This window comes from Triturus cristatus, chromosome 7 (assembly GCF_964204655.1).
Source record: "Triturus cristatus chromosome 7, aTriCri1.1, whole genome shotgun sequence".
Classification (NCBI taxonomy): domain Eukaryota; kingdom Metazoa; phylum Chordata; class Amphibia; order Caudata; family Salamandridae; genus Triturus; species Triturus cristatus.
This window is the reverse complement of record NC_140590.1, coordinates 488,381,467-488,395,808: the sequence shown is the minus strand read 5'-3', so window position 1 is coordinate 488,395,808 and position 14,342 is coordinate 488,381,467. Positions and strand designations below refer to the sequence as shown.

Here is a 14,342-nt window from a genome sequence, read left to right as displayed (position 1 = left end):
ACCTGGAGCTCGTAGGAGACAGAAGTAAACAACAGAAGGACACAAAACAAGAGAAAACTAAACTGGCATAGCAAGGGCATCATACCCAGCTAAGGAGAAGCTTGCCACTTTCAGGCAAGATGATGTCACCCCTGAGCCAGGGAAGGGCCATTCTACCTGTCGTCACCACTGCCCGGAGACGCACAAGAAGCACGTGAGATTGGGGAGCAAGAAAGTGGTCGATTCTTTGATGCCCACTGTGTGCCTGTAAACTGCCCTTCTGCTGCCAGTGGGGGAGTAGTGGGCACGCTACATATTTCTAGTTGGGCTTCTGAGCAGGGGCGTAACACAGGCCCCCGCATCCCTCCCCCCCCCCCCCCACGCAGTGCGGGGGCCCAACCTCCAGGGGGCCCCCTCAGCACTGCACTTCGGCTGGAGAGCTCCAGATTAAGTTCGGAGGGGGCACCTCCACGTACCCTGCAGGGGGGCCCCCCTCAAGTTTCGCTACGCCACTGCTTCTGAGGTCCACCCCAAACTCTGGTGTCGTGTGCCATTCCAGATGTTGTAAGCAGCAGCTGTTGAGCTGTTTGACTCGGTGTACGCCGACTGCATGGAAGGCTCTACAGCGAGAGGCTTTGCATCGCAGACACCACAGCAGGCGTCACTACATCGGAGCTGACGTTTTCTACATTTACATCAGGAGTCATTAGATCAAATGGGACATTATATCAGTACAGGTAACGAAAAACGTTTTTTTTTAAATATTTGTGTACGTATTCTGACAGTAAGACTTGAAATATTAAAAAATGCAATCCCGTTCCTGTTGTGAGGGTTATGTATTATTCCAACCCATGGGATGCCCACACAACACAAGTTAAAGCAGTAGGGGAACAGTGACACCTCCACAAGGCTGCGGCCAGTGTACTCGAGACAGGAAGTTGCACATGAGCGGGGCCCGTGCCCAGAGCCCAGCCTCGCTCGGAGGTGGGGAGATTCTCATCGCTGGGAGTGTTGAGTGAGGTGCTGGCCAAGCTTTGACTGAGACGGTGACAAACCACATAGACTGGTTTAGGCAGGAGGGAGTGGCAAGGCACATAGAGGGTGATAAGGAGATTGGATTTCCCTAATGAAAATGTTTGATTGGCAGTTACTTGTATGGGCGCTAGCAATGCGACCTGAAATATGCCCCGATGGCACGGGTAGAACCTTTACAATGGAGAGGGCTGATGCCTTTTGATGTATTTATTTTTGCATCCGTTTATCCTGAGGGATAGCTCTGCATCCTAATGACTGACCTATGACATCCGTCTAACCTGTATGATGCATCTGCTACTTCAGGCAGGCCCGTGCTGTGTGCTGACCACGACTGGACAACCCTGCTGCCTAGCGCCGAGCCTATTTTATCTGGCCACTCTGGGAGCTTAATGCTTGCACCTACGACACCTGGGAAACTTGCACAACAGCGCTGCGCTCTAGAGCCGAAACCTGTGGTATCTGAGCGTCTGTGGAAGTAAATACCGGTGCTGCCCGAGGTGAGATCCTATGGCGAGCCTGTAACCGGAGGGGAAACCTTGACTTCCAGTGCCTGAGGCTGTACATAAATGAGGGCAGACTCTGCTGTGCACATCCCGAGCCCGTAGCGTCTGTAAACCCAGGATGGGAGCTCCCTTGTCTCTCATACACTATCACCGACATAACCCTGTCCCATGCAGCTGCACATATTGTCTTTACTCCAAGGAGTACCTGAACAATCAATAAAAACAAATGGCATGTGTTCATTTCCGAAGTGTATCTATGCATGCATGCATGTGTGAGGTAAGTGATGTTCATATTTATAAATAGCTGCACATGCATGAGAAAATACATGTTCAGGTGTGTGTGTGTGCACGCGTTTGCCTTTCGGTACCTTGAGCTTACTTCATCACGTACATCTATATGTTTGCATCTATATTTCGCAGCTATATCTAGACAACATATCACAGATAACACGATCTGGCGCCCTTACCTTTGCCGGGCTCCACCGCACTCCACTTGGTTGAGTCCAGCGATCCGTACTGCTTGGGTGATTTCCGCTCCTTGTCCATGCTGCCTGCCTGCCTGCCCCCGTTGCCAGCGCTGCCTTTTGTGTATGTTTGTTTGCCTTCCAAAGTACCAGGGCTTTCAAAGCTCTTGTTTTCCCCGGTGCCCTCCTGTCCCGGGTACCCTTGAAGATGACACAGTCCCCATCCTAGGTTGTGTTGGGCAGAGAGGGAGAGAGTATATTTGCGAACCACACAAACAGCAGTAAAAACAATAATCACAATTGCTGACACCTGCCTTGAAGCTGCAGTCGCGAAGACCGTGGATGCTTTAACTGGGAGCCAGGGAACTGCGTCTGTTTCTGTTTCACGGATATCGCCCTCTGGTGGTCGTGGTTCAGAAGCGCTGCTTCAGTGTGTGTGCGCGCGCGCTTAAAATCCTTCAGACTAAATCAATATTTACCAGCTTCTTCCATCTGTGTCTGCCTGAAGAGGAGCCAAGGAACCCCCAGTCTGACACATAAAGTAAACGAGATTATGCTTTTCAGCCCTGCAAATATTATGTTTCCTTTATCACCGCCTCGGAGCATCACTGACGCATGCTGGCGGTATAGCTTGGTGCGACTGCACCTGATGTGACATCAGTGTTCATGGAGTAAGTCATAGACTCCCATCCTACTAGGCGGGTTAATGCTCCTGATGCAGAGACCTGTGCGTGCCCTCCAGTTCAAAGTTCAAATCACAGCAAATAACCTGCTGTACAGCTATGTGCAAAACGTGCACGTCACAGATCAGAAACTTGCCCGAGCCAAATCAGCCTTTCATGCTCTCGGCGTTCATTAAGAGAGTACTGCTGAGTCTGGTAATAACCGCACCTTTTATTAACATGGCAATGAAAGGGTTAAATGTTTCTAGTCATGTGCAGAGCACATATGGAGTTCGTGCACATTGTCCGAATTGACTTCTTTCCTGTATTGTGATGGACGTCAGCTAGTGGGGATCAGGTTCGCGCTTCGCGGCGGCGTCACGTGCCAGCTGCTGTGAACGTTTGGGGCAGATTTACGAGAAAATTGTGCTTTCCTTGCTTCACGCAAGGGCAACGGGAAGCCTCTAGTGAGATTTACTTTGCCACGCAGAGCCACCTTGCGTGGCACTGCGTGGCATAGCAAACCTGGAGTGGAGCATGGTTTGTGGCACATTTCCAGATTTACTATAGAAGGTATGCCTTCTCAGGGGAGGCGCAATTTGGAGAAATAACTTTCTTTCTCCTCTTTTTTCCTCGTTCTACGTGTTGTTTTTGTGCTGGAAGGTGCCCCTTCCTGCACAAAAACAATCCTTCTTGTGATGCACCAGGGCGCAAGGGTGCATCCATTGGCACTAGGCTGCACTGTGAGTGCCAGCGCACGTAGAACGTAGGAATGTACCATATCTGAATAGAAATGGCGCATTCCTGTATTTTCCATTTGACGCAGCGCAGCAAGTTGTCATGCTGCGCTGCACTGCATCACATCTTCCTATACCCAGCCCTTTGGGTTTTTGTGCACTCTGTAACTAATGTCATTCGATCAGGCAATCAGTCTGAGGCATAGCACCATCATGGCAACAGACACCCCCACAGCAAGAATGCCCGCAAATGAAACACACCACACAAGCTATACTTGGGGAAAAAACTGCTGCAGGTTTATTACATACAACGTTATGTAATCTGGTGGGTTAGCTTACGGGCGATCCAAGGACAGGCAGCCTTCTCGCCACCTGCCCACCTGATGAGCCTAGCAGCACCGTGGTGAACCACTTAGTACCGCACCTTTTGGTGATCCCCTTCCAGGATCACCTGACCACCCTAGGTCCATTATACTCACGCCCTTCTGGGCGGAGCGTAGCTAGGTAAGCCCCCCGTTGCTCAGGCCCACAACTGCCCGAAGGACTACGGGGCGCCGACATAGAATCCGTGAACCTCCCACGAGGCTCCTGGGGTTGGGTTCGGCTCTGGCACCACCGTGTGCCGCGCAGCGGTACCGTTCTGTACCCATATGCTTCCAGATCGCCCTGTAACTCCGACTACAATGAAAAAGTACAAAATTACAAAGTTCAACCATGCTTCCCACTGCCAACATGCCGGGTAAGCGGTAGGGTGGGAGAGCGTGGTGGAAGCGTGGTATCCGCGGCGCGTCCGATGCGAAAAGAGGTCAAGGAGGGGGTGGGGTACACCTAAGCACCCCTCACCCCGCCTCGCGCACCGGACGTGACGCGGGACACCCGCGACCCAAGGGGGGGACTCCTCCCTAGGCCCACCACCCCCCAAGAGAAGGGGGGGAGGAGAAAGGAGTGGGGGGTGGATGCCCTCTTGATTGGCCCCCTGTGGTGGCCTCGGGCAGCCGCAGTTCATGTAAACAGCAACGTCCTTCTAATTTGCCTCTTCTGATTCTGTATAATGTGCTTTTAATCATTATTTAGAATGAATTGTTTGTATCACTTGATCAGCCCCCTTCCTTGCACGTTCATCTCTTTCTGCCCCCCCCCCCCCCCCCGCCACTGAACACCAACAACTACCACCTCCACCCCCAAACAACAACTTGCCACCAGCATGACAGCGCTATGAATTAGGTGCTGTGGGCGAGGTGCGGAGATGTTTGTGTTCAGAGGCCAGTCATTACTCTGATGAATCAGCCAGGGACTGAGCTGGGAACACAAAAGACCCCCCTGCTGTCTCATTTTAAGTGCCAGCAGCAGCGAGGGCGCCAAATGTCCTTCCACCCACGGGGCCATTCGGACAAGGGCCGACTCTGCTTCCACATACCACTTAATAATGCTGTTAAGCCTCTCTTTATATGTTCCTCATTCTGGCAGGTTAAATAATAATAGACTAGAATAGAATGGAATAGAATAGAATAAAAGAATAGAAGATGCGCATTGCTTGACGGGTATGATGCATCGAACTTAGGTGCTGAATCAAGTGAACGTAAACTCCAGCGGTGCCTGACCCCCTGCTGACTTTAAACAGTTCCGGTGTGAGAGGATGTGGTGGAAAGGGCCATGTTTTAAGGGTCATCCTGAGATGCCATATTCACTAATGGTTCACAGAGACTCCTGATTGACGTTCCAGAATGTCGAAGTCTGGGCTGAAATGGCCCTGCCTCCCTAACTAGACTGCCTAAAACGATTGGAGTAACTTGCAGGAGTGTTCATAGGAGGCAGAGTGTGAGGCCTTGCGTGGCCGTCTAAAGTAGACTGGTTCATTTAAAAAAAGCTTAAGGCTCTGCGTCTTCGACAACTGGAAACCAACAACAACATAGGTAGCGTTGAGCTGTGAATGCGGTGTGGCAAACGAAGCCTTACTGCTGTCTGCACTACAACGAAGATTTGCAACTGTCTCCAGTACTCCATGTAAACCCACCTTACAACCCATAGCACTCACTACACCATGCTTGTCCATTCATTTTCTGGTCACTCCTTCACAGCCCATCACATTTCACCTGATGTACAGACCACCACCGACAACCATCACTTTGTTACAGCCATCTCTGAATTCACATCAGTTCTACCCAACAACATTTTAAATGTATCTTTTGGATACATTTAAAATGTTAAATTATTTTTTAATTTCAAACTTTCTTAGGGATGACCTGCGCAGTTTCACAGGTAAACCTATAAATATGAATCCATTTGGTGAGGTCTTAGGTGACCAAAGGTGGAGGAATACAGATCACAAGGGCTTCTGCAACCAATCGCGAGTGTCAATCATTATTAACATATCTGAGAACAGCTCACACATTCACTTAACAGTTCATCACTTAAAAACACATTCTTATGCTAACAGTACACTTTAGACACAACACTGGCACCATCCTCTGTACAGCACATCTCCAAGACATACAACTGGCTAAGAATTTACCACCTCAACAGCACATCTAGATCGCACTGCACCTCACCCTACGAAACCGCACACATAAGGCACACCTCCTGACGACATCATGCCTACAACCTGGTTTCAACCTATAAAACCTGTTAAACATTTCCCAGCTCAATGGTAAACAGAATCAAGTAATAATGAGACATCTATATCCTATCACCAGTGTGCAAATCAATAAAGGGGCACACCAAACCTACCACGTACAGGTAGAATCGAATGGGTAAAGGCGTGCCTCAGACATAGCATCACCTTGATGCTGAACAATCGATAAACTTCCATCCCAGCAGAACAGAACAAACTACAATGTCCTACAGCGCACACGTCCACGCACATAATGTTCCGCGCAGATCCATAAAAGGATCTAGGTGGGCACTGTCCTCTCAAAACCATCGTCATTACTATCCCGTCATCCCTAAACCGATAATGGCCCCTAAGTGGATCTCAAAATAGCAAGGAAGTTTACCTGATCTCGACATTTTTCAGAAGGATATAGAATAAACTAAACCTAACTATTTTGACTCAGATTTAAGTTTTGGTGTGTCTATAACTCGATATCTAGTGATTTTAAAGTGGACTATTGAGTCTAAATATTGTTAAGACAACCAGACGATCCATTTAGAAAAAACTGGATCTCAAAGAATATTGCTGGCTCTGAAAAACCTTAAACTAACTGGTGAAAGAAAAAGGAGACTGAACTATGAGCTCACGAGTTCACTGGTCCATCAGCAATAACCGAGGGCACATAGACGTCTTATTAAAAAGATAAGATTTCCTGAAATAATGTTGGTGTGTACTGGAAGAGCTACTCACTTGCAAGAAAAAAATCGTATTCTATCTTCTCAAGATCTCTTTAATTCTAGATCACCCTTTCTCGTGCACAAATCTACTGCTCACATCAAGAATTACTGAAAGAAGACCCTTCCTCTGCACCAAATCCACGAGAGACTGAAGTGCATAATACATACACCCTCTTCTGCTCGACAGTACTCGTGCCATGGAGCCAGAGAAAGGACATCATTACTCAGTAAAAGTGAGGGCTTTGGCTCGAAGGATGGCATTCACCCCACAGCTACTTTCTAAAACATCTTGGGGCTAATTCGCACAAATAATTGCTGTGATTTACTCTTGTAGTACTTGTGACATACTCCTAAATTTGTAAACCAGGAATATTAGAAGAAATCCGTCACGCCCACTGATAGAAAATTGCTTGTGATTTGTAGTGCCATATCGCGGCATTATTTCTAAAAATGTCAAAAGCTCTTAGGGCCAGATGCATCAAGCATTTTTCTCCTTGCAAACGGGCCGATTCGCAGAATTTGCCTGTTTGCGATTGCAAAAAATGCTTTTGCGATGCATTAAACCCAATTTTGCTATTTGGAAGGGGCGTGTTTAGGGCGTCCCTTCCAAATAGCAAATCCTAACAGTATGCATGAATGTTTTGTGACCGTGAATGCGGTCGCAAAACATCCGCATATTACTACCTACTTCAAGTAGGTGGTAAGACATTCGCAAATGGGAAGGGGTCCCCGAGAAACCCCTACCCCTTTGTGAATGTTTGTAAAAGCATTTTTAAGAGCAGGCAGTGGTCCCACAGACCACTGCCTGCTCTTAAAAAATGAAAACAAAACTTTTCATTTTTCTTTTTGTAAAGCATCTCGTTTTCCTTTAAGGTAAACGGACTGCTTTACAAAAGAAAAATGATTGTTTATTTAAAAGCAATCACAGCCATGGTGGTTTGCTGATCTCAGCAGGCCACCATCCCTGTGATTTTTTCGATTCCTAGAGGGTCCAAATTGCGACCTACCTCATTAATATTCATGAGGTAGGTCATTTGCGACCTCTTAGGAATCGCATAATGTGTCCTGCACACTTTCATGCATGCCGTTTTGCGATTCCCTAATTGCGAATCACAAAGATTCGCAATTAGGGAATCGCAAAACATTTTTTTGATGCATCTGGCCCTTCATTATTTGGTGGTTTTATAAAGCGCTGCTTTTCGCATTACAGTGACTTTAGAGTGCCAGCCAGAATGTGAACCAAACTATTTCCGTGAATCCGAATTGAAGTTGTCAGCATCCTCTCAGCAATGGCCAACATTCTTCGTCGTGACCCCTACACCGCACGGAGTTTGTTTTTAGGCACTTCCTGCACCACATTATATTCCTGCTCTGCCATCGGTGCTGGGTTCAACACGCTTCATAACTTGAAATTCCCAGAGGCCGCCCTCTGCGCCTGCGGCATTTATTGGTTTGTGGTTTGATCAATTGTGCAGATGTTGATCAAAGGTTTCTAGCCAGCATGCAGTGGAGTGAGAGATTCTAGGAGAATCCTGGTCCTGTGCACAGTGCACATGATTGAAAGTCTGGTGATGCATTTACAGGGAGCCATTCACAGGATTTCAGGGCTGGCTGTCTGTGCTTCGGCTTTTGGAGATTGAGCCCTACTCTAGATGTTCAATTTTCTAGCCATTGCAACCTGCCGGTGATATTCTCAGGTACCCTCCTGCAAATATTGCTGCAGTAGTCTATATGTGCCATAACTATCGCATCTCCTTCTCATCAACCCTGTCCAGTGGATTGATTAGAACAAGCATTGGCATAGCCAATAGGTCTCGCCTTTGGGACCTTATAAGTGTTTAGCCAGAGATATTGACTTTGCCTATGTTTTTAAGCTGTGCTGTACATTAGTTTGTAGAATACTGCAAAGTTATAATAAAGAAGTGTTTAAGGAATTTTTGTTACCTTATATATAACCAAGAAAGCATTACGTACAAGTGAAAGACTATATTAAAAAAGTATTACCTATAAATAATGTCTTGATCTAATTTTATTCTTTAAATGCTGGAAACTTGTTTCTGCGTGTGCCAATGCTTGCTTATGTTTTTTTTGTTATGGGGGGGCATAAATACCAGGAGGCTGAAGCTTGGGAAAAAGTACCTGTGTAACAGTTAGTGAGATAGTTAGCGAGTTAAATAGTTTGGTTATGATAGAGTTGGATGGTTAGTTAGTTAGTGAGACAGTGAGAGAGTTAGTAAGTTAGTGAGTGAGAGAGAAAGTGACTTAGTGAGAGAGAAAGTTATTCAGTGAGAGAGAGAGTTAGGGAGTTAGTTAATGAGAGAGAGTTATTTAGTGAGAGAGAGAGATAGTTAGAGAGTTAGTTTGGAGAGAGAGAGAGTCCGTGAGAGAGAGATAGTTAGAATTAGTGTTTTTAAAGTGAGTTAGATAGTGAGAGAGTTAGTGAGAGGGAGTGAGATAGTTAGTTAGTTAGTGAGAGAGTAAGTTAGTTAGTGAGAGAGTGAGTTAGTGAGAGTTAGTGAGTTAGTTAGTTAGAGGAAGGACCCTACACCAGACCTCGTGACAAACGTAACTGTGCAGTACACTACACATAAACATTGCAGTATGCACAGATGTCATGGGCACACAATTACAAGTGAAGATCACAGCAAAAACGTAAACTTCTAACTGTTATACCACGTGGACTAGGGGACATTACAACATGCCAGTAGCTAAGGGCAGTCAAACATGCACGGCAGCTCCGCGGCAGTGAACTCGATGGATGACATACTCACAATGCACCAAAAGTCATGCTCGGTACATGAAGAATGTCCACATTATGGAAAGGTGGCATTTCAGATGCCTGTTACATCTGCATTGACTGTATGTCTTTCATGGTTCGTGCTGCCACGTGACTGCCGGCCACGTGACTGCCAGCCAATGGTGGAACAATGTAGACCGGGTGATGGTAAGGGGAAGACGATAATGCAGCCTTAAAGGGGGGGGGGGGGCTGTTGGCGGACGAGGGTCTGCCTCCACCAACACTTCTGGGCACCAAGTCTGCCCCAGAGCAAAGCCACCTGGAGCTGCTCAGCAAGTCCTGGGGATGTGTCAAACCTTCCACGGTCTCTCGCGATGCAGACACTTCACACACGAGCTGGAAACCCACTCTATGAAAGCTCATTTTACTGCTCACCCGGAGTGACAGCTCCTCTTCACCAGGTGAACGAGGAACGAGTGTAGAAACCGGGGTCACGCGAAGGTTTGAAGGCCTACTCAGGGCAACATCTTTAGAAAAAGCACCATTTGAAATTGTCTCAAACTACTCAGTCACTGGGAGTCTCAGCCGAGGTGCTAAGGAACGTGTGAACAATTTCTGAAAATTAGCATCTCACACTTAAGATGTAAATCTACAGGCACGTTCGAGATCAGTCTAAAGTTATTACAATCAGATCATTTTAAAAGAGCTCTTTTCTAAAATAAACCACGTACAAATTCACTACCTCAGCACATCTGCAAAAGGGTTCGCAGCCCACTTGGGGAAAGAGCCCACATGCATGTGAGGCACTGGGAACCCTCGTCATAGCAGCGCGGCCCTACCCTGTGACAAGTGCTCCCATGGCCGACCCGCAGCTGGGTCCCGGGGCCCGGCTTTACAAGGGTGACAGCACACGAACCGTGAAGCTGAAGATCTGCTTTTCCCCTCCTAGCAGCGAGTGCTTGTCTGCAGTGAACGTGCAGGGAGCAAACGCTGCCACTAGGGGGCAGTGTGAGCACAAAACAGGCTTTTCCAAGGCATGCACTAGGGCGTGACGGCCTGAGGCAAGCTACCTTAATGGTGTCAAAACAAACATGAACAAGTAAAGCAAGCACACAAGCGCAGCCCAGCGGCCACGAAAGTTAGAGTACTTGTTTTCAAGCACTCGCACTCATGCTTGTGGCGGTATCCACCTTGCGGGAGCGAGCAGCGGCCATATGTTTTTTATTGTTTTTTTTAAACTTTATTTTCAAGGTTTTTTATGTGTTGTACATTACAAAACAAAGCATGTCAATACGTACACAGAGCTAACATAGCAGATATCAGCAGTGCGGTGCATATAGTCGTTGACAAGTCCATCAATATACATACTATGGAACAACACAGTAGGATCTGCAGAGATTCAATCGTGCGCCTTATTTTAAAACAGAAGTAGTTAACAGTCGCGATCAACATGTCATATGGCCCGAAACAGACAATGGTGACAAAACATATGTGAGGCAATGGACGCCTGAACACATAACGCACCTCTCTGATCGATTATCTACTTAACGGAGAGCCAAGCGGTAAAATGACCAGCCAATAAGCCTAGCAATCTATATCGGAGGCAGGATTGTGGAGGTGACATGCAAGCCATTACCTATTTGACGACCATGGGCGGGATCGTAGTGGATGAAGGATCACCGGATTGAGTTCCCCCCGGATGTGCGATCAAGTAACCCTTGAGAGGGCCCCAAATGTCTGCAGGACATGATGAACTAGGGATTAATTCTGCATAATGAGTAATTTTTTCCTGGCAGTACACCAAGTCCATCAGCCAATCTTTGAACTTAGGTGCCCGCCCCCTACTCCAGCAACACGCTACTCTTCTCTTAGCCAACAACAGGCACAGGGAAACGTATTTACGTTGCACTTTAGGGACATGTTTGGTGTATCCCAATAAAGCGAGAAGTGGGGTTTTCATTATAGCTAGTGTGGTCATCTGCTCCAAAGCATCCAAAACTTGCCCCCAGTACTCAAGTACCCTAGAGCAGTCCCAAGCCAGATGTAAAAAATCAGCGCCTAGGCAGCCGCATCTATCGCAGCAATCAGAGTCCCTGAGCTTGTATTTATGCATTCTAGCAGGAGTATAGTATGTGCGTTGTAGAAATTTAAAGTGGGTATTTCGCAGCCTGCTACTAGCAGAGATTTGCTCCGTCTGCAAACAGCAATAACCCCATTGGTCATCGGATAGCTCAATACCAAGATCAGAATCACATTGTGCGTGCGCAGGACATGGAGTCCTCCGACATTGTGTGTATGTGGTATGATATATCATTACAAAATCTGCCCTCTTGATATAAGTCCCCCCATGTATTAATGTGGACACGATCTAGGAGCCGACAAAAAGCTATCTCCTGTAACAGTGGCAGTCTAGGGTGGTATACGAGAGGAAGCCGTGGTGAGTATAACGAGGGAGTTTGCATGATGGCCTTTATACGATTCCACGCCAGAATCGAGCAAGTGAGCGTGGTAGGTTACTTTTCACGTGGTTGTATGTCTGTGTGAAGCGCACCTGCAATGGGTATGGGATCAACCAGACAGTGTTCTGCCGCTACTTGCGGCATGTAACAGGGAGGGTATATCCAAAAATAAACATAGTGCTCCTGCGCACAAAAATAGTACAGTCCCATATCAGGAATATCGAAGCCGCCCTGCGCATAAGGCCAAGTGAGAGTGCTCCAGCTTACTCGTGCCTGCTTACCCCCCATACTAGCCGGAGCATTTCAGAACGTAGCACTTGAAAAACATACCTACCAGGGTGGAAAGGGATATTGAGGAAGAGGTAAAGGAGCCGTGGTAGGATAACCATTTTTATTAGTGACACTCGCCAGAGATAGCGGTAGAGCGATCCAATGTGTAACACATTCTTTTATCCGATCTTGGGAGAGATAAATACCCAAATATTTTAGATTGGAGTCACACCGTTCTAAGAGGAAATCTAAGGGAAATTTAGATGTCCAGGAGGTTAGCGGGAAGAGACTCGATTTCTGCCAATTGATATTTATCCCAGAAAGGCGCCTGAAACTTATAAATTCACGTAAAATGGGGTTTAGATTCTCCTGAGGGTGTCTAACATACAAGGTGATATCGTCTGCATAGAGTAATACTAAAATCTGACGCATATTGCATCGGAGTGCCCTGTGTTGGTGATGTTGGCGGAGTTTTACTGCCTAAGGCTCCACCGCAAGGGCGAAGAGTAAAGGCGATAGCGGACAGCCTTGTCTCGTCCCCCTAGAAATCTCAAAGGCAGGAGATGTGTGCCCATTTATGAGAACCGTGGCCATCGGCCGGTGGTATAGGAGCTGTATCCAGGATAAAAAAAAGAGGGGGGAAGCCCATGCTGCGCATAACAGTGAAGATGTAATCCCATTCGACCGAGTCGAATGCCTTAGTGGCATCGAGAAATAAGGCAGCCATGGGAGCTCTGGTGTGACGTTGTGAAGAATCGTGTAAAGAGATCTTAAGTTATGGGTAGTGGCCCGTCCGGGTATAAAACCTGATTGATCGGGAAGGACTAGCTTTTCTATAAGTAAACTGAGCCTATTGGCGATGAGCTTAGCGAGAATCTTGGTATCGCAGTTAATCAAAGAGAGCAGACGATATGAGTCACAGCTGATCGGGGATTTACCCGGCTTGAGCAGAGACATCACCAAAGCATCCCTCATCGAGGGTGGGAGGGTTTTAGATTCAAAATCGTCCTTAAAACACTTTGCACAATATGGGGGCCATCAGATCTATATAAGTTATGTAAAATTCAATGGGTATGCCATCCATTCTCGCTGCTTTCCCCGATTGTGTGTGCATTATTGCCTCCCGGACCTCGTCTAGCTCGAAGGGGGCACAAAAAAATTTGCGTTGCGTATCTCCTAGCCAGCCTAAGGCTACATCACTGATATACTCTCCCCTATCGAGTGGGTCGGCTCTGTTGGATTTGTAAGCGAGGAGTAGTGCTCGGTGAAGATATTAAGAATGTCCGCCGCGTCACGATGGAGCAACCCATCAGGCCCCTGAATTTCTAGAATATGGCCAGAGAAGCGTGGCTTACGGAACGTCTCCGCCAGCGCCTTCTCAGGACGCTCGCCTTCCCCATACCTCCTGGCCACCCAATACTTGCCCCTGAATTTAGCTTCGCGCCCGGCCGCATCTGTGTATTCAGTTAGTGTATCACGGAACATGCGCAGCTGGGTAGCAGTGGGTTTAGTGGACAGCTGCGACTCCAATGCCCGCAGCTCTAACTCCAGCCTACTCAGCGTGTTCTGCAAGTCTCGCAGTACCCCCGCACTCTTGGAGATACAAACACCACGGACAGTAACCTTGAAGGCTTCCCATATAGTTCTTCCACAGAATCCTTGTTCCTGCTAAAAAAAATCCCTAATCTCATCCTCCAATTCCCTCTGAAAGACCGGATCCAAAAATGCAGTGGGCTGCAACCTCCAACTATAGCGCGGAGTACAATACCCTGTTGGGCTCAGAGTTAGCAAGACTGGGAAGTGATCTGGGTACGTGCGTGCAAGGTGTGTGACATCGACTATGGCAGGCACGAGCCCACAAGAAAGCTGCAGATAGTCCACGCATGCCCAGGAGGCGGCCTGGGTAGTGAAATGTGTGCCCTCGTGTGTAAGCTGGTGTGCATGTCTCCAGGCGTTTGTTAGGTAGCACGACGCCAGTATACCCTGCAGAGTCGCGCTGGACTTTGTGTAATGATGTGGACTAGGGTTAGATTAATCTATGGAAGGGTCATGAACTGTGTTAAAATCCCCTCCCCATATTACGTGGGTGGAACTGATTTCCAAGATCCTGCCCCACAGGGTCGAAAGGAATTCTGGAGTTTCTGTGTTGGGGCCGTAGCAGCATGCCAG

General features: G+C 47.5%; 1 protein-coding gene across 1 annotated transcript in view; it reads right to left on the bottom strand.

Annotated features, from left to right (window-relative positions):
• LOC146809966 (bMERB domain-containing protein 1-like) overlaps window positions 1-2,312 on the bottom strand; it is a 329,341-nt gene extending 327,029 nt beyond the window's left edge. The window contains exon 1 of the mRNA XM_085616839.1: window positions 1,985-2,312. Within this exon, the coding sequence (XP_085472965.1) occupies window positions 1,985-2,063 (79 nt within the window). The 5' untranslated portion in view covers window positions 2,064-2,312. The remainder of the gene's footprint in view (window positions 1-1,984) is intronic.
• Between the last annotated feature and the right edge of the window lie 12,030 nt (window positions 2,313-14,342).